A 27,344-nucleotide genomic window follows, 5' to 3' on the forward strand; every position below is an offset into this window, starting at 1 on the left:
TGCTTGTAACTTGTAATACAAGTGGAAGTCCCTTTCTAACAAAAGCTGTCAAAAAGTGACATCCGCTTGTATTACAAGTTACAAGCTTTTGAGAAACGGGCCCCTGTTAGAAAGGTTTTCTGAAAAAATGTTAACATATCCTTTTTTTTGAACAACCAACAACTTCTGGGTTATTTCGACTCAGAATCACGAGGACTATTGATGAAAACAAAGAAAAAAAGTGTCTCCAGTTTTTTAGACGAATTTGGGGTGTCAGTTTAGTGACGATCCATACAAAATGTATGTATGTAAAACTGCGTCACAAAAGTGACCTTTTTTCGACGATTGGTTCATGTCAGAGCGCTGCTTCCTTACAGCTCAGCCTTCGGCGTCGCTTTTTAAGAAATATCAATATTGATTTCAGTAGCTTGGCCTCGCATGAAAGCTCACTTCGCTAAAAGACGCTTCGGGCTTGTCAAGCAATGCGGAGATTGCTGAGCTCGATCTTCAGTTCAGCCTCACTTTTTACCTCAATTTACCATTGGTTTGTGTTCCTCATCTCCTCTACTTCAGCTTAGGTTTTGGCCTCGCTGCGCCTAGCTGGGCCTGCAGTCTCGCTTTTTAATACAATGGAATTTGGTTCGTGTCTTTGCTCAACTATGTACTTATCCTGAAGCCTGAAGCACGGCTTTGACTTCGCGGCATGAAAGCTCGCCTCACTTTCGACTTTTAGGCCCAGGTGAAGATCGGTACCCGGCCTGGCCTTTTAAGAGGCTTTCACAATTTGCGATATTGTTAATAAAAATTTCGCGCTCGCTTCGCTCGCGTTTTTGGTAGGTTTTTTGGTTGACCCTTTATCTACATGTTAGGTTGACTGGTAAATGAATACAATTAGACCACGAAAAGTCTGCAATGATTTTGATAGGATACGCAGTGCAAGTGTTATTTATACGTCATAATTTCATAGCAGTTTGACGTTTAAAATAACACTTGCACTGCGTGTGCTATCAAAATCGTTGCAGACTTATCTTAGTTTAACTCTAATAATTTTAATACATATATGGAAATTATTTATTACTAGGTTGATTCTAATCATGTGGCTCGGCGTTTTGTCTTATGGTCGGACAATCGTTGTTCAGTCTCGCAAAATTAGCGTAGCCTCGCTTAAAATTTGCCATTGTTAGATAGGAAAGTGACGCTCAAGCTCACAGCTTTGGTATTCCACTGGGGATTGGCCTTAAGCCTAAAGGGCTCTTCCTACACTTGACGCAACGCGGAATCGGCAAAAATTGATAGAAAAAAGCTTTATGTCCAAGCAATAAGAGCGAAAAAGACATCGTTCTGACTAGACTTGGATCGTCTCGGCTGAAGATTGAAATTAAACACGCAAACTTATTTCCCTGTAGGTACTGAACAACTGAACATGCTGTATAGTGTAGTAAATAAAGGTAGTGGACCCCGCAGTAATTCCTCAGCCAGAAAAAACTTTACAGTACGATAAAGTATCAATAAATAAAAAGTATTGTATAAATTTCCAAAGAATAATAATAATATAATTAAAGTAAATACCTAAAGTCTTAAATCGTTAATATCTTTTTACGGAAAAATGCTCCGTTCAAACTTTCTTCACCAGACATATTCATGTAACGTATTGCAACAATATATGAAATATCAAAAAAATATCCCAGCAGAAATACCAGTATTAATAAAATAAAATTTTTTGGCGTGTCTTGGACCGGAAAATTGCTCAGTCTAATTTTTTCACTGGAATGCCATTTTATTGCCGTTTTATACCTACAAAATGAAAATCTAAAAATTTTCCACTCTCAGTTTTTAATAGTTCTATAATACATTACATTTCGATAAGTACGCATTTTTTTGGATTTTTTTACCCACTGCGCCAAATTATATTCTAAGATCATATAAGAAGAAAAAAATGACAGAGCAATTTTCCGATGAAAATGAGCGTCAAAAAAAGGAAGTATCATAAAAAAATATTCTCATGTTTGACAAAACTTTTAGATTTTTTTCTAGTATCACATACTGATACAAATAACTTATTTTGCAAAATAATTTTGGACTGAGGTATTACTCGGTTCAATATATAATCAAATTTATGTTTTTACCTAACTTAGGAGTGTTTTTTTTTGGATATTTATAATGTTAGTCTCGGCTCATACTATACAATAACCAAGCTAAATTTCATCGACTGAGAAATTAATGCATGGGTCTCCATACAACAACTTGCTTCATTTACTACACTAGTATACAGAATTGACTGTAGGGGGCCCCGAGCCTTGCACTGCCTAGGGGCCCCGACATGCTTAATCCGGCCCTGCAGACTGGCCCACGCTGGTCCATTGTGTACAGGGGCCTTAACAAATTTGGAACCACAGACCAGTGTTTGGAACGCACCTTTCTATCATTCACTCAGTTACATATGCGTTTTATAACGCATTCCTGTGTAGTATTTATTTCAGTCTGTAGCCAATATTGTCAACAATGTTAAAATAATACTTACACAAAACCTTAAACTAACAACTAAAACTAAATACTAAATATAAAATATCTCTCCCAAGCTACCAGCTTCTGGAATGGACCCTAGAATGCTGGCGGCGTTGCCCCTTAACGCATTCTATATTTATTTAAAAATCTTATTTGACTGTTAAATAAATACAGTTTACCTATCTAATAATGTTTTGTTTTATAGATATGTACGTTAACGACCATTCAATTTTAAAGGATTGTATTATATCTAAGTTAAATAAAATGAAATCTGCTTTCCATAAGTTTCTTTCAAAGCTGAGCTCCGCGACCCCCTTGGACAAGTGCCGCGACCCCCTTGGGGGTCGCGACCCACAGTTTGAAAAACACTGCTATACAGTAAATAAACAAATTATGAAAAACATAATCTGTGTTTGCCACACCCGATATGGGTAACATGTATTGAAACGATTATTACTTGAAGACCTGCGGGCTCAGCACGGTTCCATTTTTATCGACTATCACTATGCGCGTCCCTTTCGCACTTACATACTTGTTAGAACGTGACAGGCATGGTGACAAGGGATAAAAACGCGACCGTGCTAAGCCGCCTGAAGACCTATACATACATGTAAGCAATTATAATTAAATAAATAATTATTTATTGGTATTCTATAAAATTGTTTCCACATTATCCGATCCGATATCGGATGTCAGATGATCTTTAGAGAAAAGCAGCTGTGCTGTGGAAAAGTAGCTGCGGCGGCTAGGTTCACGTGACTCTTAAGGCCACTTGCATCATTCACTAACCCGTGGTTAACCGGTTAAACCTGGAGTTACCATGGTTACCAGTTCAATTGTTTAACCGCTTAACCCCGGCTTAGTGGGATGGTGCAAGTGGCGCTTAATGTAGCTCTACAAATAAGATTTAGGCAGATATTTTTGCGCTTATATGTATTTGTAGCTGACGTCTTAAGTTTTATTGTGAAAAGTAATATTATGTTAAACCCAGTAAATTAAGTTCAGTGTTCCTAAGTAGGTATTGATCGATGATTACATTATAAGTAGGTAAAGAATACTCAAGAGATAACAGTTCACGCAAGTGTTAATATATTACAATAAATGAAATGTCTGCAATCATAGATAATATTGATAAATTAATGATTTGGATAAAAGGCTCAAGGCTTTAGATATTGTTTAAAGTGTAAACTATTTGTTGGGTTATTTCTCTAATCATTTACGCACTGCACTACAAAATACACACATCTATCGTATCTTTGTGTTTTATTTCAGATGATTTGAGATAAAGTATCTTGGTAGGCTGTCCCTCTAAAATTATAATTTGATTGTGAACCATCTTATCTCAAGTATGGCTATGAACCATCTTATCGAATAATCGAATTCCTGACATACGTAATAGGTACAGTCGAAAGTTTTAATTTATGACCCATTTCGTACCTTGTCACAGTGACAATCAATATGAAAGTCGCTAGAGACCTCATACTATTGTCACTGTGACAAGGAACGAAATGGGTCATAAATTAAAAGCTTTCGATCGTACTTACGCATAGTACCGTCTGATTTGGAGTCCAAACTTGTTCACAATCCCTCGCTAAACTCGTTTACACTTCTAGTACATACAATACAAAATTATAGTACCTATTATCGGAGGGCATTAAATATTCAGGGAGCTAGTAAAGCGTCTCACTGAGATGTTGTGATGTTACGGGTCATGGTTTCTTTCTTGCCCAACGAATTCTCGCGCGGCAATACCACCAGCCTGCAGGGCACCCTACCATCTAGCGCCGAGCTATACTCTGTATCATTGTTTACTCCTTTTTTAAATGGTACCTACCATTTAAAAAAGAGTAAACAAAATCTACCCTCAAATGGCTTCTTAAGCCTGTTGAGGGTAATAGATGAAAACATTACATGATCAAATAATGTAGGTTAAAGTCAGGTCGTTCAGTGACAGATCCAGGTGGTTTTGTATTTGGTTGGTTAATCAATAAATTTTATGATAATCAACTAGGTACCCGAAAATGTACAAATTATTTGTTTACTTTTATTTAAGTACCTAAAAATACAGAGTTATAGTTATGCTAAATTTTCGACGTAAAATTGTACAGGTAACTAAGAGAAAGATAATATTTAAATAAATAGAAAATAAGAAAACTGAAAACACGTTTTCTTATTAATCGTGAATATAAGGATATCAATATCTTAAACGTCATCAGTGATATATGTGTGATAAAATTAATATACCTACCTACCTACTAATATTGTATAATTACTTACAAGTATGTATTTTATAATGTGTTTATTAAAACTTACCCTTTACCGGGAGCAAGAAGAGAAGGGCCCGTATTGTCAACTACTTGAACAGTTGATTCAGCATTTTCCGTCACATTCACTGAGTCCTGTTGCGTCATTTTGCCAAAATCACTGGTATCTAAACACAAATACGCGAAATTAAAAAAAATAAACCGCTTAAAAAAGCAGTTTATTTTTTTCAAAAGCTTTGGTTTCCGTTTGACACTTGTTTTTTATTTTTTTTATTACCGACGTGGCGATGCTAAGGAGTTGCAGCCAGCCAAGTGGACGAGCGAACGACGTTATCAGATATAGAGAAATAATCCTTTATTTTATCAATATGTTATCGTTAATTGCTCGATTGACGCCAATTATTTGAATTCCCTCTTGATGACTGATTGTTGAGCTAAGCGGATATCAAGGCTGTCCGGCAAAGTATTTTATGTACTTTTGCCTTCTTAACGCCTCAATTCAACTTGCAAAGCGCATGCGAGATTTGAAACATTGCGGCTTTTGATTGCTTATTTGAATTCGTTGAACTAACTTCGGCCATTTGGTACTCCAGAGTACGCTCTCCTGCACGATCTTCTCCCATCCGAACTACGTGTCTGAGCCATCGGAGTCTGGCTTTCGTTTCTCCAATGATGTTCGGTTCGGACACCAGATCTTCAATCTTTTGGTTCCTGCAGCGTCTCCAATATATAATATGTCGGCGTCGGTTTTTGGTGTCGGAGGCCAAGATCTACTTCGGGTCACAGCAGTAAGTTGAACTAATTTAGCCGACAATGTATCAAAATGAAATTTGTTGCCAGGTGAGTGAGAGAGGCCTTTAAAATGATTTAACCTTGAACTGTTTAATATCTTCGATAAAAAAAAGGCCAGTACAGTTGTCTGTGCAATTTCTACAACCAACGTACGTGCTTCGTAATCAACTGTTTCGTTTTTACTACAACGTAGAGATGAGTAATTACAAATATACAATTTATAGTAAATAATTGTTTCATATTGTCGATAATCCACACTTTAATCATTACGTCGGCTGTTGACACAGGTGTCCGTTAAGTGTCTGACTGGAATTCGCTTGAAAAAAAGCCTTTTTATACATTATTATATGTACCTACTTAAAAGTAATAATAAGATTATGCTCGTCTGAACTATTTACCTGGCAAACGGAGGCCGTTTTCACGACTAAGTGTTTTTATTTTTACTATTTTCTAAGGCAAAGTTTTCTTCTATTGAGGTGTGAAATAAAGAGTATATTTTTGTATTTTATTATAAATTTTACACTATTCATCAACTCAGGTTATTCGGGGATTCCCGTAATATTTGTTAAGCGAGACACCCTGCGCCCTCTATACTTACTCTCAAACAAGATGATGTCACGACTCTATGCTAGATGGCGTATGCATTGCAGTGTTCAAATGTGTTTAAAATTAAACCATAGATGAGTAATATGCTATCTAATGCTATGAAAAACTTCATGAAATGTACTTAATTGTTTATTTATTATTATCAAATGACTTATTTAGAGCAATACATAAATAAGTACACTTAATTTACTAGTTTAAGAACTGGTAAGATAGTGGCATAGATTTACCTGTTTCTATTTAAGTTATAATACCTATTGTACACCAAACCGCAAAATTGCATGGCGAGTTTATGGACATATTCACTCATAATGTGTCCATGCAATTTTGCAGCTCCCTGTACACACATTAAAGAAAAGAAGAGGCAGTTGATATGAGCACACAATACATTTGTTCCTTAATCGAGTCTTATCCAATAAATCCTTAATACAATTATATTCTTAATATTTATTATATTACTAATTCAAGGTGGATTCGGATTCATAAATTCAAGTAATTTTTCGAATTTATGAAATGTTTCCCGCATTATTTTTTTACCTGTAAAACTAATTTCTCAAAAAAAATCACCACAATTGAGCTTAATAACTTATTGCCATAGGTAAATGACGTGTCATTATACAACCTTCAACATTTCTTCGAAATGTTATACTATTAATTTAGGCAGTTAAACTTAACCCTTTAACGGTCCAAATAAAAAAAAAACACTAATCTCATCGCCTTTTTAAAATCCTAAAAATTCTCCATAAGGGAAAATACGAAAAGATGATGTAGGTAATAGGCTGATCACTTTTGCCGTATTATACCAAATGTGCTCTCAACGGGTTAAGGGCCTTTTTCAAGCTAAACATTTAAGATGGCGCCTTAGTGGTCTCATCAACTACTTTCGTCGTCACTTGTTCATCTTCCCGCTGGTACAGGTAGCTGGTCCCAGGAGTAGTGCTGCTGCTTCCTGTCGTGTGCTGACCAGAATTGGCCTGACCATAATTGGCCTGGCCATAATTGGCTTGGCCATGATTGGCCTGGCCGTATGACTGACCGCGGTTGTCTTGCCCGTAAGCGCTGGATTGGGTGCGGGATGGCTGGTTGTAAGCTGGTCTGGTGTCCAAGGAGTTTACTCCGCTGAAATTTAAAAGAATACACGTTGTAATACAGGTATAAAGTTTTGGTAATATATTTATAAAATTATCGAGTGCATAATGTACCATGCTACTATTAGGTATTCATATTATCATGATACATTGATTAGCTTCTGTTAATTAATCAGGAGTGATAAACATTACTTCAAGTAAATTAATCGAACATACAAGATATGCGTTCTACGATTATTAAAAGACTCAGAGAATACCAGAACCAGCATACCTCTGGTTGCTATAAAGTCACATACCTAGCTGCCGATGGGATAAGGATCGCGGTAGACGTGTCTGAATAAGTTACCTCTGGTCTCAATAAGGTCGATCACTCACGCCAACCGCTAGGCTTTCTGTATCTAAATGGAGACGTTTGTATGTGGCTGATACGGCTAATCAAAATTTATAACTGTCTCCAAGATGATCTCAAAGTACTACACCACTTAGTCTTTTTGAGCGTAAACTTAAGAGTTGGTTGATGCAGGAATGTTTTTACTCAATTGATGAATTTTTCGACTTTTTCAAATATGACTAGATACTGACATTGTAATTAGATGTGTAATAAGTATGACATTTGTTTTGACATTGTAATTATAAGAAGGGACATGTATAATATTAGATTTATTAGCATTATTAATAGATGTAGCATAGCTACGGTTTGTGTTTTTGCATGCTTCTTAATTGCTAAGTCCATCTTTTGTACCATATTTTAAGCAAAATAAAAATATTTTTGATATTTGATATTTGACGGTAGATTCTCACCTCTGGTCTCTATAAGGCCGTGCGCTCACACTATGCCAGCCGCTAGGCCGGCCGTAACTAGCTCCTAAGTCCTGCCGGTAGCCACCGTAGCCAGTATCTGGTGCGTAGCCACCGCCACCGCTGCCATAAGGATCGCGGTTGACGTTCTGCCAACCGCTACTCACTTCCGGTCTGCTAAAATGTTGATAATGATACGTTTATTTAATGTTTGCCAAAATATTACCCAAATACATAACTTCTAAAGTCCGGATAGTGCATGTGTATACAATGAAAATGAGCCTTCATATATGTCAAAATTATTAGAGACCAATCTTGGTCCGGTAAAACTCCACAAAGGTACTAAAAGATGAAATATAAAAATATAATAGTGACATGCATGATATTACACATGTTATTTTGGTCACTGTTAGACATAGGCCTCCACAGGCAATGTAAGATTACCAAGCGTTTTTTTTTAATAGAAGTACTTAATCTTACCTGTTATATTGCGGTCTGCCCCAGGCACCAGCGGCGCCGGCGTCTGGTCTTCCGGATGCGAAGTAGTATCCCCTGCCGCCCGCGTCCCAACCGGCTTGGCCACGGTATGTCTCGTCCCACGGTCTGAAACTAAGGACAAATTGTAAGGGACTTTTTTTGTCTTGGAAGCGGCTGCAAGTACTCGAAGTGAGGCCTAGGTGCATTGGGCGATAATAAGCAGAGACGAATTGTGACGAGCTGTTTTTGTGTAGAGCACCGGATTGGCAGTAACAACATGTGGCAATGAGTTATTTGAACGTAGTTTTAAAGAATTTGACTTTGGTTGCGCTTTCACACTCTGTCGTTTGTCAAGTCTGAGCAGAGTTAGCTTAGACTTAGACGGACTCTAGTTTTCTACAGGCTCTACAGCAATCCGTTGTAGATTGTAGAGTATGTAATGCAAACTGTAGCACTATATAGAGACACAACAAGCCTCGCAAGAGCGACTAACCAAGGGATATTATTGACACTTATGATAGCAGGGACAAAGTGTCATCTTCATCACAACCACTTTGAAAAGGGCATGACTGAATGACGAAAAATTGTTCTAGCATTTCGTACAAGATAGGAAAACACTAATTAAGTAGTAACATAACAACATTAACCACTCAATTCAGTAGGGCGATACATTTAAAATACTCTTCATAGTAAAGCAATTAAGCAATTTATGAAATTACTTTCATGCTCGTAATCGAGTGAGGAATAAATAGCTCTGTAACAAAAACAAAAGCGTAGTTTGCGTTTGGGGCTAATAAAAAGGGCAACAAACTTTAAGTAATTAGGATTACGGTAAAATGAAGTACTCTCTATTTTTAATGGTAGGGGAGTACCCTTACAGCAGATATATATATATAAATACTATAATATCTATTCCCTTTGCTAACAGTAAATGACAAAAAAAAGTAGGCACCTTCTTGTCTATGGTTCACGACCTTCTCAATTTGGAATTGGAACACCCAGGAAACGCAAGTTCAATAACCGTATGGGTTCAACCGCTGCCCAGCAAGCGTAAAAAAATGGCGGAAAAAAAACATGGCGGGAAAAAACTTAGGTAAATTAATTCCAGCAAGTTATTTAGGTATTTAGAGGTAGCGGTATCGGTATAATGTACTGTTAAATAAGTAGTGTGTAGATTTTGTATTGCGCTTTACGAGGTGTCTAAATTGTGGCGTAATAAGATAATAGGTTATGTGACTGTATTGAAAATAAATTAATTTGCACCATGAAAGAAATAAAAAGCATCAGAAGATTAATAGAGAAACGTACCTACTTAGACAGCAGTTAGTTTTAGACACAATTTCTATTTTAAAACCCGTATAAAACTATAAAGAGTAGGTAATTTGATTGTGACGTCACATGCTAGTGTTTCATACAAATTCCATAGTAGCAAAATCGTTTTGACAGTTCGAAAAAAGAAACTGATTTGACTAGTAGTCAAATACCCTATTGTATACAATCGGTATGGAATATTGAACTAACTGCTATTGTAGCTATCGTCAAGTCTTATTTATAAAAAAAAAAATATAAAGCTTTACGGGCCTTTTAGTTCAATTATGTTTTATCCCTTTCTTACAAATACATAAGTCAAAATAACAGATAAAGACAAACGATTATTAGCTAATTGAGGCTTGTAGTGCGTTTATGAAAAGGGGGTAAGTATCTACCGTGTTTTGAATCTTGTTTATTTAGGTAAGACTTAAACGTGAGTTTAGATAATAGTTTTTTTTTGTGTTTGAATTTATTTACCTAGTATGTGGGGCACCCCGGTGGAAAACATCCGTCCGGGCGTACCGCGTAGATACCGCGCTGGAGTGACCAAGCACTTAAAGACCTGTCCGCCTTCGAATCGGCCGTGAAGTGGCGCAAAATAGGGCAGAATGGCGTTCTCTTGTGTCAGAAGCCAAGATGCTTTTTGGGTCACTAAGTTTACTCAATCCTTACGGCGCGATTCGGGAAATGAATTAGAGATTAACTAGATACGATATAGTAAAGATATGTGACGTCCCACGGGTAAAGGTACCTTATGGCGGTTGGCGCTTACGCTATTATTAACGCCGCTCCAATATTATTGCGGCGCTATGCGACGTAAGCGCCGGCCGCCATAAGATACCTTTTGCAGTGGAACGTCACATATCTTTACTATTTCATATCTAGTGAGTCTCCAATTCATTTCTCGAATCGAGCCGTTATCCTTACATTCCTTACTGCGTAATACGTTTGACATATTATTTTGGGCAATTTTTAGATAAAGATAAAGATAAAAAATTGTTTATTCAAGTAGGCATATTACTATGCGCGCTTATGAACGTCAAATAAAGCTACACCGGCCCCAACCCTACACCTCTGCCTCGGATTGTACAGTCATCACACGGGATTGTTCTGCCAATTATACTGCAAAACGTAATTCAAGACCAAAAAAAGTAAGAAAATGTTGCCACTTTTTACTAGCGCGTCTTGTATTTATGTAAAAATAAGTAAATAAAAGTACTTTTTTAAATAGTAGGAGTAAAATTACTAATAAATAAATTATCTTAGCGTGATTATGTATCAAAAGGAATTTGCTATTTTACAAACAATTTATTGCAGTGGCAACATTTTCTTACTTTTTTTGGTCTTGAATTACGTTTTGCAGTATAGGGTTCTTGCTAAATTCTGCCGTGTCACGCCAAACTCCGTTAACTCGAGTTACATGAGTTACGGATAACCAGTCTAAATCGTCTTAAAAACCATTAAATATATATCTTCTAAAAGAAAATTCTGAAAATCTTCATTATTTACTGAGAAAAGCATATGGCTAACTCATGTAACTTCATTTTTTTGCCGATGGCGTCAGGCACAACTCAGTTAACTTGAGTTGTATGACTGACACAACCAAAACATCAACATTATTTCTTAAGTTACCGGAGTTAGGCATGACTGCCCGAGCGCTTTGTTTATACGACAACAATATTGGTATAGTAAAACGTGTCACGTTTGATCACGCGTACCTATGTCATGTAACTTGACTTACATGACTTCGTGTGACCACTATAGTATGGAAGAGTTGATCACGCGAAATCATTTAATTCGAAGAAAATGAAAACTATTCAATAATGCGAAAAAAAAATTAAAGGGCCTAATCTGTGACCATATTTCCTACATGTAGATTAGAAAAAATAAAAAAAATACGACGAACCGTCAACGATAACAGCATTTGAATCTTTAAAACTTTAAACGTAATTATCTCGAAACTCAACTTTAAAAGTTACATGAGATGCGCGTGACACGGCAGAATTGGAAAATTTATAGTGTGAGTATTGAACAACCATTTTAGCTAGGACCTAAATGGCGCAACAATCGCGGAGCGTGATGGTACCTATATACATAATTATACTTACACCAAGAAAAGTCTGCAGCGATTTTGATAGCCTACGCAGTGCAAGTGTTATTTACACGTCATAAATTCATAGAAGTATCAAAATCGCTGCAGACTTTTGTCGGTCTGACTCTACCTACTTATTTTATAGCTGATATAAATCAGCAGTTTTTTATGGCAATATCATGTCTGTCATGTCGTTACCACTTATGCTAATCAAACCACTGCGGATATGGCGGCATATATCAGAAGAACTTTTTTATTAACATTATTGGGTTGTGTCAGTTGTGTGGTGAGTGGTCCGATTCTGTAGAGTTTTTGTCATAGTATCTATTTTAATTGTAACGGTCTTGAAATCGCAGATTATCTCTAACACTATGACACTGACTAAACTGAAATTAGATCATATCTAAATATTTACTGCCTCAAATAGACACTGAAAAACTAATATCAAAAAAATTCAAAGTAAAAATCAAAATATATTTATTTCAAGAAATACAGAAATTTCATTGAAAGCAGGACAATGATCCCCACACTAGGCTCAGCCTGTAACGTAGGAATCTTAGAGAAATGTTATAAATAAGTGGATAGTGTCAGACCAAGCTAACTCGGCAGCGATTTTAATAGCACAGACTGTACAAGTGTTATTTTAAACGACATTAAATTATTCATAGAAGTTTGACGTTTAAAATAACACTTGCACAGTCTGTGCTATCAAAATCGCTGCCGACTTAGCTTGGTCTGACTCTATAGATCTTATTGGCATGCCAGTAGCGTACCGTTCGGAGGGCCTAACGCCAACATTCAAAATGGAAAATTGTTACCTGCCTCTCTATCGCTCTTCCATATTCGAGCGAGGCCCTCCTATAGTTTAGGCGTAGGTATATAAATCTTTCTCTCATCTCAGCGTTTTTCCCGCTTGCATCCTCATTTACCTACTGCTTCGCAGTCCAGGGTCACGTTAGACCGGGCCGTGTCCGGGCCGGAGCTCCCGGCGCTTACTTTTCTATGACATGACAGGCGATCACGTGATGCTTTCCATAGAAAACGATGCGCCGGAAGCTCCGGGTCGGACACGGCCCGGTCTAACGTTAGTCATCTTTTAAGGTGTATTAAGCATGTAGGTATTTAATATACGTACACGATGTATGTAATATAGAAGGGAGTTTTGAACAGTAATGTGAATAAAGAGGCTTATTTTTGGCACCTAAATCACAACGACTAGATTATATGTTCGTTGTAGTCAAACTACGCAACCCTAAAGTTCGGTCAACTCTTCACGCCATCAACAATAGGACAATGATGTTCCATTGACAAACAGTTATGCCAATGATGCCATTATATATCGCAGTAATTCGGGAAAGCGTGCTCTATTGACAACTGGCATGGATACGTGTAACGGACTGGTCATTTTCTGCTACTGAACTTCGCAATTGATATTGTGTGACACATTAGTAATGTGACCTGATTTATGATACAATATGAAATTAATCTCGTGGTATGGTAGAGAAAGATCCGTTAGATTTTAACAGATCGATTGGTAACTTAACCAAGGCAAGGGATTGAGGATGTAAGAAATCAAAGTGAACTCTAATTTTGACTGTGACGCTGCCCTGACGATGGGAAACATTAGTTGTCCGCCAGTTTACAACCGGTTAAATGATATGAAGATGTCATCCCATGAAAGTTCACATTTTTCCATCACATGTATTGTTGCTGTTTGTATTTCCCCCTTCCGTGTAAATACTTAGCACATCCTTACTAATCTTATTATGCTTTCCATTAGTCTGTACCGCTTTACGCTTTAACCACATTGGGATAGTTTGAGGCCCAGGGAATTCACATAGGGTAGTTTTTATCAATCGTCATCATATCATCATCATTATCATCATTATATTTAGACGAAGTCGCAGGTAAAGGCTAGGTATTAATATTAAGTAGACAACCAATAAATCTAAATACTGACAGAATATAGTTTTGGTGCGTTTTTGTTTTACTCTATTGATAAATCACATTGAACTTTATAGCGTGAGAATATCAAAAATAAGATTTTACGAATGCAATTTGCGGTTGTTATGCATGGTGGTTTAAAATTGAATGTGCGCGCAATTCACAGTGAATATAAGTTGGTAGTTAAAGTTTGACGAACTCACCTATCATGAGGCCCTCTGCCCGCGCTAGGTCCATAACCTCCATAAATGTCGTCATATCCGTTGCCTCTGTCATACCGCTCATCGTACCCTCCCACTGGCCTTCTATACGCCCCGCTGACTCCACCACCGTATCCACCACCACCATACCCTCCTCCGTACCCATCGTCGTATCGCTCCTGGTAAGGGTATCGTTCATACGACGGTCGTCTGTAAGGGTCATCGTAATACGGCCGTTCTCTTTCCCTGTAAGGGTCTCTTAGGAACCTATCGTAATAGTCCGGTCGATATCGGTCTCTGTCATCGTAGCGGGTCCTATCACGATCTCTATCGCGGTCTCTCCTGCCTCCACTTGGTCTTTTTTCGTCATCGTACGGTCTCTTTTTACCGTCATCGTCGGTATCTTCTGTTCCATTCGTTTTTCTTCTATCTGAGCTGAATTTTCTGTCATCTTCTTCGTCGTAGTTCTTGTTTTTGTCGAAGCGATTAGAGGGTCTGTGTCCACGACGATCGTCATCGTAGCGGTCACGTGGGCGGTCGTAATCGTCATCGTAGCGCTCGTCGCAGCGACCGCAACGCGCCGGTCGGTCGTACTCTAGCCGGTCGTAGGGTCGCCCGAGGCCGTATCGATCATCGTAGTAACTCCGCCCTTGTCGGCTCAGGACTTCTGCGTTTGATGGTGTTAGGACTGTGGATAGGACTGTTTCTCCTGCGTTTGAAGCTTGCAGGAGATATGTGAGAGCTACAGCTGAGAACACCTGCAACAAAAAGAAAACTTGTTGAAATGTTTCTTTAGCCACTTTCTTTTTAGCTGAAAAAAGTGTTCAATTCTAATAAAAATGTACCTACAGTCAGCTGCAGAGATAACTGCATAGATTTTTATTTGCAGGGGGGTCATCTATCTCTACAGCTGACTGGACATTGACATAACTAAATAGGAGGCATCCTGCAGGATGTTTTAAGGATGAAAGTAAGTTTAATGTTTGAGTGAGGGCCACATCTATTTTATCGCAATGTAAATATATTTCAATATCATTGGTAGTAGTCAGTCGGTTCCCTAATATCAGTATCCACTTTCTTATTATACAGCTGGTATGACGACGTGGGTACTTAAGCTGGGGCACACTTTATTATAATAAAAAAGCGGCCAAGGCGAGTCGGACTCGCGCACAAAGGGCTCCGTACCATTACGCAAAAAAACGGCAAAAAGAGGCACGTTTTTTGTATGGGAGCCCCACTTAAATATTTATTTTGTTTTATTTTTAGTATTTGTTGATATAGCGGCAACAGAAATACATCATCTGTGAAAATTTCAACTCTCTAGCTGTCACGGTTCAAGAGTTACAGCCTGAGTTGGCTGAGTTACAGACGGACGCACCGGAGTCTTAGTAATAGGGTCCCGTTTTTACGCTTTGGGTACGGAACCCTAAAAAGTAGGGATAAGTGGCGTACACGAAGAGAGGCCTATATGTTCAGCAGAGGGCGACTGAAGGCTAAAATGATGATGATGATGAATAACAAGGTACGAATGTGGTGAAGATTCTCAGAATTAAATTGCTTTATTCTACATTGGTTCTATTAACGTACCTACTCATATAAAGTACTGATTCCTACTTTGGAGCAATTACGGCTAAATGTCATAAAAACACACAAATTGTAAGTAACTTAGGTAGTCTATTAATAGAACATTACTATATTTCCGGGTCCGCAGATCAAGGAAGCAGGTGTAAGGTGTATTTACATAAATATGATGTCCATTAACCATTTTTTAACAATAATGAGTTACTACGATAAAATCATTTAATATGCGAAGTCATTGTTAGCGGAGATGTAAAATTACTTACGTTATACGATCTCACGCGATCTAGGCAATTACTAGGTGTTTAGGCACGAGCTTACCGAAAAGGGTGTATATGTTAGGTACCTGCTGTTGTAATTTAAACTTCATACAACAAGCAATTGGGTTTAGGTTTAAGGTTTTAAAAAATCGTTGTCGGAAAAATGAAAAACGAGTAGGTACCTTACCTATTCACAATATTTTACTATATTATATATTATTTTTTTGATCAAGCAAAGGTTAAATGCTAGAAGGTATAAGATGCGATAGTTCAGGAAGAATAATATTCTTGAAATTTATAAAGATATGCATTCGGTCTCTGGAGAGATAATATTACCACCTAGGTACGCAACCACTTATGCAAAAAAAACAACGGGTTGTACTCCGGGAGTGCCGACAGAAGTGAAAACTCAATGACTAGTCCAAAATGTCTGCAGCACTATGTATAATTGACCCATCCTCCTTTCTATTGAAAAACTTTAGTTCCTAAATTGCTGGCCAGTGAGCTTAAATTTGTAGCGTCACTTGTTTAAAATTCGAATAGAAATTGTAAAGTTACCTTGCAGACCTCGCATGGGCAGGAGGGCCTTTTTTACGTGTCCGGGGCAATAAATCATTGAATTTACTGTTCAATAAATCTGAATTAATTTAGGCATGATCTTCAGCCTATATTCTGTCTGGGACACTATCAAATTATTTATTTATTATTTATATAATACAAGAAAAAAAATTCAAATGCCAAAAATGATGTTCGGTGGGAGATTTTATGAAACAAAAAATTATTACTCAAGATGGGGCATTAGATCGGAGTTATTATGGTTATTCACGCATAAGGTATTAGTTAACTTATCATATTCTTTATATCACAATAATGTGTTTGCTCAACTCATTGAATAAAACCAAATTTACGATGTATCTCGGGCTAGTGCTTGATTTCGGTGTAATTTGCAAAACATGTCGGTACTCCTTCAAAGTTGTAAACCAGGAACTCAGTGTCTCAAACATAGTACGCTTTAGCTGTGCCTTAACCGTTGAATAAAGTAGAGGTACAGTCACAGTATAATAAAGTGATTTTTTAAAGGTTTCTCCGTCCTTCGGTGGGTTTGGTTCTATGTTTTTTTGAGATCGGTGTTGCAATTTACTCCGAAAGTTTTAGTGCATTTATCGTTCGTTATACAATTGTGATTAAGAAATTCTCAAAAGTACGTAAATCCATCATTATTACATCTCCTCTGTATCACTCATGCTATTTCTGTAATTGCTGAAAAGCGATTAATTTTGACATCGCTGATGTTGATTTCCTTGGTTTCGGTGGATTTTTTGACCACCGATATCAAAAAAGTGATCACTGAATTGAAATCCTGCTTTGTAAACTAGTTTGTTGTACTAATTTATTACACCTAAAAAGTGCAAGATACGTTGTATAAACGTAAAATTATGTTTGTAAGTAAATTAAGTCATAATAGGTACAAAAAATCACTAGTTTACTATGAGTAGTTTTTTAAACCAGACGTGTGTTGAAACTTGTAAACCCAATGTTTCTTTCTCTGTCTTGATATTCTCTTCAAACCAATGAAGTAAATTATGTTAATTGTCCTCTGTATCACCTGAGGCCCTACACCTCGATACCTTTATACGTGTCAGCCATGTTAAATGAATGCAGTTAATTAAATCCTACTTCTTTTAAAATAGCTTGTGTATGTAAGTACTATGCAAGGTGCACCCAAGGGACAGGATGTTCAGAACAAGGGATTAAAAATAAAGTGGCCGTCTAATGTCGAGATCGCTTCAAAGGCACTGAGCGTACCTTACTGATCGATATTTCTAAAGGATAGCCATAGACACAAATTGAACAGAGCAAATGTTTTAACAATCTCAATGTCTTATGTCTTTTATGTCTAAATATAGGAGTTACAATTTAGCTCAAGTGTTTGAGGGTGCTGGAGATCATAATTAATAGGTACTTAATTAGATCTTCAAGCATTAGTCGACCACTTCAAATAGTTTTAAATTGATGAAGTTCACGCTTTAAAACTCTGTTATTCAAAAATAATTGTTTTCCGTATTGCATCACATTGCTTTATAAGTGCATTAAATATTTTTTGAGCATTGAACACCACTCAAAAGTTTCTTGTTTATCGGGTGTAGGTAACATAAGTTTCTTTTTGATGCGTTTGCGGTCGGATTGTGTGAAACAAACATCTTCTCCTTCAAGGCACTAATGTGCGAATTTGTGGTCGACATGTCTGAAACTCGTTCCAGGACCATACATCGCCCTATTATATGAGGACAGTCAAATAGTATGGGATATCTTCTAGAGATGTTGTTTTACAAGCCGTAATTAGGTTATTTTAAAATCTTAATCTATTAAATTTATGTAAGCTTTCGAGATCATTAGCCTTGTTACATCGCTTATAATCAAATAAGAATGAAAAACATGATTAAAATGTAATATAATTGAGATAAAAAATTGAAATGTGATTTTTGTGTATGCTTTATTGAATTCGGTGACGCCAGTTGATTTCAGTGCCTGCACATGATTTCGGTGTTTTTTAAATCTCAAATATCTTAAGGTTATTATAAGGTTCTAATGGAGGCCTCCAGTACCATTATTTTTTTATATTAAGGCTAGATTTTAGGAAATAAAGTCACATATCAAATAAGTTAAAAAAAAAATTGGCACCGAAGTCAGGCACCGAAGGAGGTCATCTCTGAGAATCGCCCGCATCTCAATATATTTGGTCATGATATTTTGAGTTTTATTCACCAGTACTAGAGTTCACTTTTATTAGCGATTTCATCAAGATGTAGCTTTATTGAATTACATTGGAGTGATATAAAGTTAGAATGTAACTGTGAGATCCTCGTATTTCAGCCCGTACAAGATTAGAACATTGAGCTTTATTGCTTAATATAAATAAAAGTCCAGTTTTAAATAATTGACCTGATTATGATACGTTATTTGGTTCTTTGGTGAATAAAAACGAAACAGCAGGCTCAGGCATACATTTTCGTCGCGCGGTAGAAAGAGAGAGTTACGCCTTACGCTGTCTCGAGTTTAAAAAAAATTCCCCACCTCAAAAAGTGCACAGCGCCGCTAAAGAAGTTTTCACTTCATAAAAGCATTTTATGCCAATAATGCCTTACATAGTTGAAGCGGTGGTGGCCGAGTGGATATGGCGCACGCCTTTCAATCCGGAGGTCACGGGTTCAAATCCTGGGTTGTACCAATGAGTTTTTGGAACTTTGTACGAAATATCATTTGATATTTACCACTAGCTTTTCGGTGAAGGAAAACATCGTGAGGAAAACCTGCATACATCTGCGAAGAAATTCAAAGGTGTATGTGAAATCCTCAATCCGCATTGGGTTGGGTTAGCGTGGGGACTATATAGCCAAAGCCCTCTCGCGCATGAGAGAAAGCCTGTGCCCAGCAGTGGGACGTATATAGGCTGAATTATTATATAATGCCTTACATGATTTCAACATTGGAAAAGAACTAATACTCTTCAAACTGTTGGATCGATTTTTATCATACATAGCAAGGAAACTCACTTTCACGTGAAAAAACCGCATCGAAATCGTTCCATCCGTTTGACAGCTACGATGCCACAGACAGACAGACTGACATACATTGACGTCAAATATAACACCCCTCGGAATTACGAATTTTTCTTTTGGACATGTCTAACAAAAGTCCCACTTTTATTTCTTAAATAGTCTACTATTGATAGCACGTAATTGCTAGAAATTGCTGCTAAGCGATTTTTACCGCATGTGAACAAATTGTATTCAAAGAAAATTAGAAAAGCAATATTTCATCGGTATGTAGGTATACAAATATATATACGTCGGTGCAATCAAAATAAACTTTTTACGCTAGTTTACTAAGTGCCAGAAAATATTTAAGAGCGCTATTACATTTCGGCGTTGAGCGAGTTTAGGTATTTTACGCGCTGCGGCAGGCCGTGCGAGCTCAGTATGCCGATCCCTTCTACCACACTCGCACTACAATGATGGATTAAACATTCTTGATCCTTCGCGAAGCATATTGAAATCAACCATAACAACACTAACTGTACTTAACTTTTAAAGTTCTAAAACTGTTATTTGGTAAGTACGAAAATACTAAATGCAGTGCAAATGTACATAGGGGCTGTTCATAAATTACGTCATCTATTTTTGACGATTTTTGACCCCCCCACCCCTCAAATCATCCAAAAATCAAGCTTCGGATGAATCTGTTTCCTCCTACGTCATGTTACCATCATCCGATGTCCAGACCCCCCCCCCCCACTCCTCCCATTTGAAACGACGTAATTTATGAATAACTCGTACTTATGAAGGTAATCGCCATCGAGTAATATTCGAAAGAAATTATAGGTACCTACTCGCTTATTTACATGTTTCGTCATTGCATTTGGTACCTATAGGTTGTAAAGTTTGTATCAACGAGGGTTTAAAAACGAACTGGTACTGAGGATCTGATGATGATTAAGGTGGTCACGGATACCAATCAACCATGTAGTAACATGATTAGGCTCGTTTGATTCGTCTCAACAAGATCTTTGACACTGAAGATACACGGGGTCTGATGATGGAGCTGGAAGGTGGCCACGGGTACCAGTCTATCATGTAACTAAACAACTTCGTGTTTGGGCTCGTTTGATTCGTCTCAACAAGATCTTTGACACAAGACAGTACTCAGGGTCTGATAATGGAGCTGGAAGGTACCATTACCAATCAACCATGCAACTAAACCACATCGTGTTTAGGATCGTTTGATTCGTCTCAACAAGATCTTTGACACTAGGTGATACTCAGAGTCTGATGATGGAGCTGGAAGGTGGTCACCGGTACCAATCAACCATGCAACTAAACCACTTCGTGTTTAGGCTCGTTTTATTCGTTTCAACAAGATCTTTGACACAAGATAGTACTCAGGGTCTGATGTTGGAGCCGGAAGGTGGTCACCGGTACTAATCAACCATTCAACTAAACCACTTCGTGTTTAGGCACGTTTTATTCATCTCAACAAGATCTTTGACACAAGGTAGTACTCAGGGTCTGACGATGGAGCGCGAAGGTGGCGACGGGTACCTGTCTATCATCATCAGCTCCATCATCAGACCCTGAGTAGTATCTTATGTCAAACATCTTATTGCGACGAATCAAACGAGCCCAAACACGAAGTGGTTCAGTTACATGGTAGACTGGTACCCGTGGCCACCTTCCGGCTCCATCATCAGACCCTGAGTATTATCTTGTGCCAAAGATCTTGTTGAGACGAATCAAACGAGCCCAAACACGAAGTGGTTTAGTTGCATGGTTGATTGGTACCGGTGACCACCTTCCGGATCCATCATCAGACCCTCAGTACTACCTTGTGTCAAAGATCTTGTTGCGACAAATCAAACGAGCCCAAACACGAAGTGGTTCAGTTACATGGTAGACTGGTACCCGTGGCCACAGTCCAGCTCCATCATCAGACCCTGAGTACTAACTTGTGTCAAAGATCTTGTTGCGACGAATCGAACGAAGCCAAACACGAAGTGGTTTAGTTGCATGGTTGATTGGTACCGGTGACCACCTTCCGGCTCCATCATCAGACCCTGAGTACTATCTTGTGTCAAAGATCTTGTTGAGATGAATCAAACGAGCCTAAACACGAAGTGGTTTAGTTGCATGGTTGATTGGTACCGGTGACCACCTTCCGGCTCCATCATCAGACCCTGAGTATTATCTTGTGCCAAAGATCTTGTTGAGACGAATCAAACGAGCCCAAACACGAAGTGGTTTAGTTGCATGGTTGATTGGTACCGGTGACCACCTTCCGGCTCCATCATCAGACCCTGAGTACTATCTTAAGTCAAAGATCTTGTTGAGACGAATAAAACGAGCCTAAACACGAAGTGGTTTAGTTGCATTGTTGATTGGTACTGGTGACCACCTTCCGGCTCCAACATCAGACCCTGAGTACTATCTTGTGTCAAAGATCTTATAGAAACGAATAAAACGAGCCTAAACACGAAGTGGTTTAGTGGCATGGTTGATTGGTACCGGTGACCACCTTCCGGCTCCATCATCAGACCCTGAGTACTATCTTGTGTCAAAGATCTTGTTGAGATGAATAAAACGAGCCTAAACACGAAGTGGTTTAGTTGCATGGTTGATTGGTACCGGTGACCACCTTCCGGCTCCATCATCAGACCCTGAGTACTATCTTGAGTCAAATAAATACATATAGAATGTCAGGTCGTTTCAAATATTTTTAATCCTGTCCGGTAGTTTATTAAACTGTACCATTATAAATTATAATACTATAAAAACAGTGCTAGGATCAAAGTCTCTCGTTGCGGTTTACACGCACACAGTATAGCGTTTTACACGGCGCCCGCCGCACACAATGATAAAAAACCTCGTCGTCGCCGTTGAAAATGTGCGGAGCCGACCGACACACGTCCTGCCTCTACAAGCTCTGCCGCGGCACTGAGCTGGCGCAGCGCGCGTCATCGGTAATATAGAGTAGTTTTCAAAAAATTGCCAAAAAATTATAGTAGAATTTCATAAACACTAATGTATACCAACAGTATAAGCAAACGTTGCAGATTGCTTGAGTATGAAAATGACTTCGATATTAAGTAGATTTTCGTAGGAATTGACACTTGTTTCGGAGAGAAAATCGAGTTCGTTTTACTTTGATTTTCTCTTTCTCAAAGGTATGTAGGAAAAATATAGTTTGATATGCCTAAAGTACAGGGTATTAGTAATACAAAATAGCCAGGTTTAGCAGAGTAAAATTCTCAACATTTCCAAATAAGAGCTCGCCATTCAGTGCTTCACGGGGTTTTTCGGAAACGACCATCAGAAAAAAAATCATTACTAATTTAATAAGTCCTTTTTCTAATATTTACAACGATATTTATAAAGATAAGAAGACGCTTTTACTGGAACAAGCACTCATTGTTTCTAATAATGAGCGCAAAGTCCTGAATTTTGTCGACTAGTATCATCAATTTTGCATTATTTCGACTTTTCTTGTAAGAGCGCTCTTAAACGCTACAATGTCATTACCAAAAAATCGACGCATACCTACATTAAATACCACGAATTAGTTTTATCTTGTAAAGATCGGTCAATACGATTAATATATTCTAGTTAACTATTAGAACTCATGTTTTCCGTGTTTGTTATGCTTTGCGTGTGTTTTACTTATCTTATTGAAGCGTTGTTTTTTCTTTGATGATTAATGAAATAAAAACGAGTTTATTAGATAAGGCAACATTAGGTAGGTACTATTAATAGACTAATATTTTAGTACGTTTTATTGGCGTATATGTTTATTTAATGTTTCATTAAGGATGACTCACGTTAGACCGGGCCGTGTCCGGGCCGGACCTTCCGGCGCTTACTTTTCTATGACATGACAGAGGATCACGTGATGCTTTTCATAGAAAACGATGCACCGGACGCTCCGGCCCGGACACGGCCCGGTCTAACGTGTCATCCTTTATACTTTTAGGTATGTTAACAAACCTAACTATATGGACTGGATATGGACTTGAAAAGGTATTAATGGTACAACGCCTGGGTCCGCTACACTCGATTGAGGTCAGGTTACGGTACTTTTTGCACTAATTGGGTGTATGTTTGACCACCGGTGAAATAATGAAACACTGCAAATAAATAAAACCAGCCACGACTTAAGGCCAAAAAAAAATATACCACCATTCATGCAAGCAAGCATGTGTCTCTTTGGACGTACAAAGGCACGTAAACAATTATCACCAGTTTGAGAGTTCTAGATTAGACCACTGAAAACAACATTTCTCTTTAACTCTTTGAATGTCCTGTTGCTGGTGAATTCTACTCGTCAGTCGTCTCTTCAAAACTTTACCGACCGTGCTCTATTACTAGTACCTACTACAACGCGTTACAGAAAGTCTCCACAAAGTTGGAAATATGCTCTAGGAAATTTCTGGAAAAATTCACAGGAATCAAAGGAAACGTTCTTTTTCGATTCCTATACAAAAAAATGGAAATTTCGCAATTTTGGACACTTTTCGACGGCACATCAGCGGTATTTCAATGTTGTGGTAGTATATCAAGTAAGGTCATGCAGATCTTTCAGTATTTTGTTATTAAGAACATATTCGAAACCTAGAACAACGCAACTTCGCCACTCTGTGATTATTGCAAAACAAGGGCTGGCCAACCTTTGACCACACGTCCCATGTCGCAAGATTTATGCAAACTAATAGCCCCCTTCCGGCACAAGTATCCAAACATTACAATGATTACAATCCGGCCTTCGTACTTGGCAATTTCATTTCATGTGATGTCACCCTATTGTTTTTTGGAGGCCACGCATTGAACATTAGATTTTTTGCGTGTGTGGTTAATTGTTGTTTTTTTGATATTGAACTATTTATGGAGGTTAGTCGAGAACCGGTGTTTATTGAGTTGAGAACTGGAGTTAATTTTTCTAAAGCTCCGTATGGCGTAACATCACATATCGCGATATATATAGCGTTCGTTTTTAACCCCTTATTCGGGAAATATGTGAATCTTAGGTATTAGTTAGTTCTAATATTTCTAAAGCAAACATTTGTGAATCTATGCAAACGTAGGGTGACAAAGGGAACTTCTTTATTCCACCTGTTATAGCCATCGCTGTCCGTTTGTCTTCATAGCCAGCGGCATGTATTTCATTAACTGTATGTATTTTAACTATCTTATGTATTGTAGTAACTGCAGTGTGTATTAGATGTGGACAGTGGATTCTTTTCTTCAGTGTGTATTTCTATTGCCGCGATAACAACAAAATATATTGAAAAATAAAATTAAATACAATATATATGGGAACTCTTTTAAATAATTTTAAGGATAAATATTAAAAAAGTTATAAAAGTAAAAAGTTATAAATGATTACCTAGTTGAATTTAGAGTTTCATTCCTCCACTACATAAAAGTTGTATGGAAGAGATCGCTCTTTAGCGATAAGGCCGCCTTTTGTTTACCTCTGTTTTATGTATTATGTGTGTTTTCCTGTCAATTTATTATGAGGTTGTGCAATAAAAAGGATTTGTATTGTATTGTAATCATACATCAGGTACGAAACCCTCGAAGCGCAAGACCCACTCGCTCTTGGCTTTTTTTTTTATTTATAACACACTTGCTATGGTTTTGCCGTTTAGTAGTTTTAAAGTTATGTACACACTACACATACACACTGCTAGTTTGTTCGTAATCGCTTTATAATTGTGCCATGGTCGATAGATCAAGATTATAGGATAGCTGTGTGATTTTATACAATAGGTATGTCTTTATGAGTTTTTGTTAACACGCAATGTGTGAAAAATCACCTATGACTTTGTTATCTTTTTGGCTGATTATTGTTACTAACTATAAGAAACTATGGTAAATCGGTAAATAATTGTAGGAAGCTTGACTAAATATAAGCTTGGTGATCAAATGTATGTACTTAATCTAGACAAGCAGTTATTAAATAATCGAAATTGTATGTATGGTCATTTCATATTTTAAACTTGTAGTAGGTACTCAAATATTTAATCTTACTTAAATTAGGCATGTTGCAAAAACTCGCAAAATCTTACCAGCATCTTCAGGCGCCCCATCTCAGTAGGAAATCACTTGTAATTTCTACAACAAGTTCATTCTCATCCGCAAATACACTGAACGCAAACCAGTTTCAAACACGACAAAAACGCAATCTGTACCAGCCTTTACATTCCTTTGTCTATAGTACAGATTAAAAAATAACAAATTAAAAACTGAAGCTGAGATTTAAATTTCGAATTTGATTTTGAATTGGCCGTTGCGCTGTGCGTTGCGCGCTGGCCTATGGCGGACTGACCGCTCGCGCAGGCGCCCTGCGCTTATTATAATTAAGGCAAATTGTTGGCTTTTTTGTATGGTCGTCCATCCGTCTGTATGAGATGAACTTTTCGAAGGCTATGCGGCTTTGCGATGGGAGATGAATTGTGCGCGTACAGTCGTACACGTACCTTTGTATGTGGGTTCTACCCACAGAACATATTAAAGAGAGCTTAGAGAATATGTTCTGTGGTTCTACCACTGATTTACTAAATATTTATGCCCGATAAGTAGAGAAGAGGGGGATGTGTTTTATTTAACTTTTGGACCCATATTTCCAAAAATATTCATGTAACCAAAAACCCTATATCGAATATTAGGTAATACGCCAACGCGTTGATTTTGGTTAAATAGTACACTGTATGAAATAAATGCCTTCCTTCCCTATTAGGTATCAAAAAAAGAAACTACTACTTGGACCTAGTAGCGGCTTACAATTTACAATAAGCACCAATATTTACTTTTTATTTAGACATTTCCATCCACTACTTACCTGGTCGGCAGTCCTCAACTGTGCGTCTCTCCAGAAACTTCCTGCCTCACACAGCCAAGCACAGCTAAACTGTGGAATTAATTATCGCCTGCCGTGTTTCCGGACCGATACGGCCTTCAAACCTTCTAGAAAACAGCGTACTCCCATCTTAATGGCCGACAACGCCCTTAACCCCTCTGGTGTTGTGCAGGGGCGACGGTAAATTCACCATCACGCGATTCGCGTCTGCTCGTTTGCCTCCTATATAAAAAAAAAACCGGTCAAGTGCGAGTCGAACTCGCGTCCCAAGGGTTCCGTACTGCACTCATTTTCGAACGAGCGAGCAAAGCCAAGTTCTTACATTCAACTTACTTACAACACACGGCTGGCTAGGGCACGGCCAGGCATTTCCATGACTTTTTAACTGAGCTGTCAGAGGATAGTTAGTTACGCAATAACTTTAGTAAATTTGTTGAATTTTATTCAAACTTTTGTTCAAGTATTATGTTAGGCATAGTGCCTATATTATTTTTTCGTTGGTTAAGCGTAATATCTCTGTTATTTCAAGATAACAGATATACGTCTGACACGACAGTTCGGTCTTCTCATTTAGCTACTTAAACCAATTATTTGTTCTATGTTTGACTACCCTCCTACAGCTCATCCTTCGACCTAGCGTGGAGGCGCACCTCTCTCGGATGCTTCATGCCTTTTGGCCCCACGCAGAGCTTGGCCTTCGACCTTCGCACTAGCTATCCACACCACGTTTCACGTAAAGAACTATATTTCGTGTTTTTTCCAAAATTTAAGCCTGTAGTTTCAGATGATTGGACACTTAATACGACACGACCACTTCTTTAAAACTAATCCTGGAGGGGCGGATAGGATGCTTAGCGGGGTAGAGGAAAACCTAGACGCAGCTTTTTAGAACAAGTGAAAGAAAAAGTAGGGGTCGTGTCGTATCAAAAAGTCAAAAAGCTGGCGCAAGTGATAGGGAAAGCTGGAACATACACCACCGACAAGAGAATATCACTTAAGTTAATGATGATGAGTTTCAGACTCTTGAAGTACTTAGGTACTAATTT

The 27,344-nt window shown here is 37.9% G+C and overlaps 2 protein-coding genes across 3 annotated transcripts in view; both read right to left on the reverse strand.

The window, feature by feature from the left end:
* Nucleotides 1–4,980, reverse strand: part of LOC134796184 (unconventional myosin IC) — an 89,250-nt gene extending 84,270 nt beyond the window's left edge. Inside the window, exon 1 of the mRNA XM_063768171.1 lies at nt 4,798–4,980. Within this exon, the coding sequence (XP_063624241.1) occupies nt 4,798–4,895 (98 nt within the window). The 5' untranslated portion in view covers nt 4,896–4,980. The remainder of the gene's footprint in view (nt 1–4,797) is intronic.
* Nucleotides 4,981–6,752: 1,772 nt separating this feature from the next.
* LOC134796211 (uncharacterized) lies at nt 6,753–25,771 on the reverse strand. Of its 2 annotated transcripts, none has more exons than XM_063768247.1 (5): nt 25,508–25,771; nt 14,057–14,811; nt 8,510–8,638; nt 8,033–8,203; nt 6,753–7,262 (listed from the first exon to the last, which is right to left on the reverse strand). In XM_063768247.1, the coding sequence occupies exons 1-5, from the start codon at nt 25,526–25,528 to the stop codon at nt 6,992–6,994; spliced, it is 1,347 nt and encodes a 448-aa protein (XP_063624317.1). In that variant the 5' UTR covers nt 25,529–25,771; the 3' UTR covers nt 6,753–6,991. The 2 variants fall into 2 exon arrangements, with proteins under 2 accessions (XP_063624317.1, XP_063624316.1); XM_063768246.1 differs by having other exon boundaries at nt 6,754–7,262; nt 8,033–8,206.
* Between the last annotated feature and the right edge of the window lie 1,573 nt (nt 25,772–27,344).

This window comes from Cydia splendana, chromosome 13, assembly GCF_910591565.1.
Source record: "Cydia splendana chromosome 13, ilCydSple1.2, whole genome shotgun sequence".
Taxonomy (NCBI): domain Eukaryota; kingdom Metazoa; phylum Arthropoda; class Insecta; order Lepidoptera; family Tortricidae; genus Cydia; species Cydia splendana.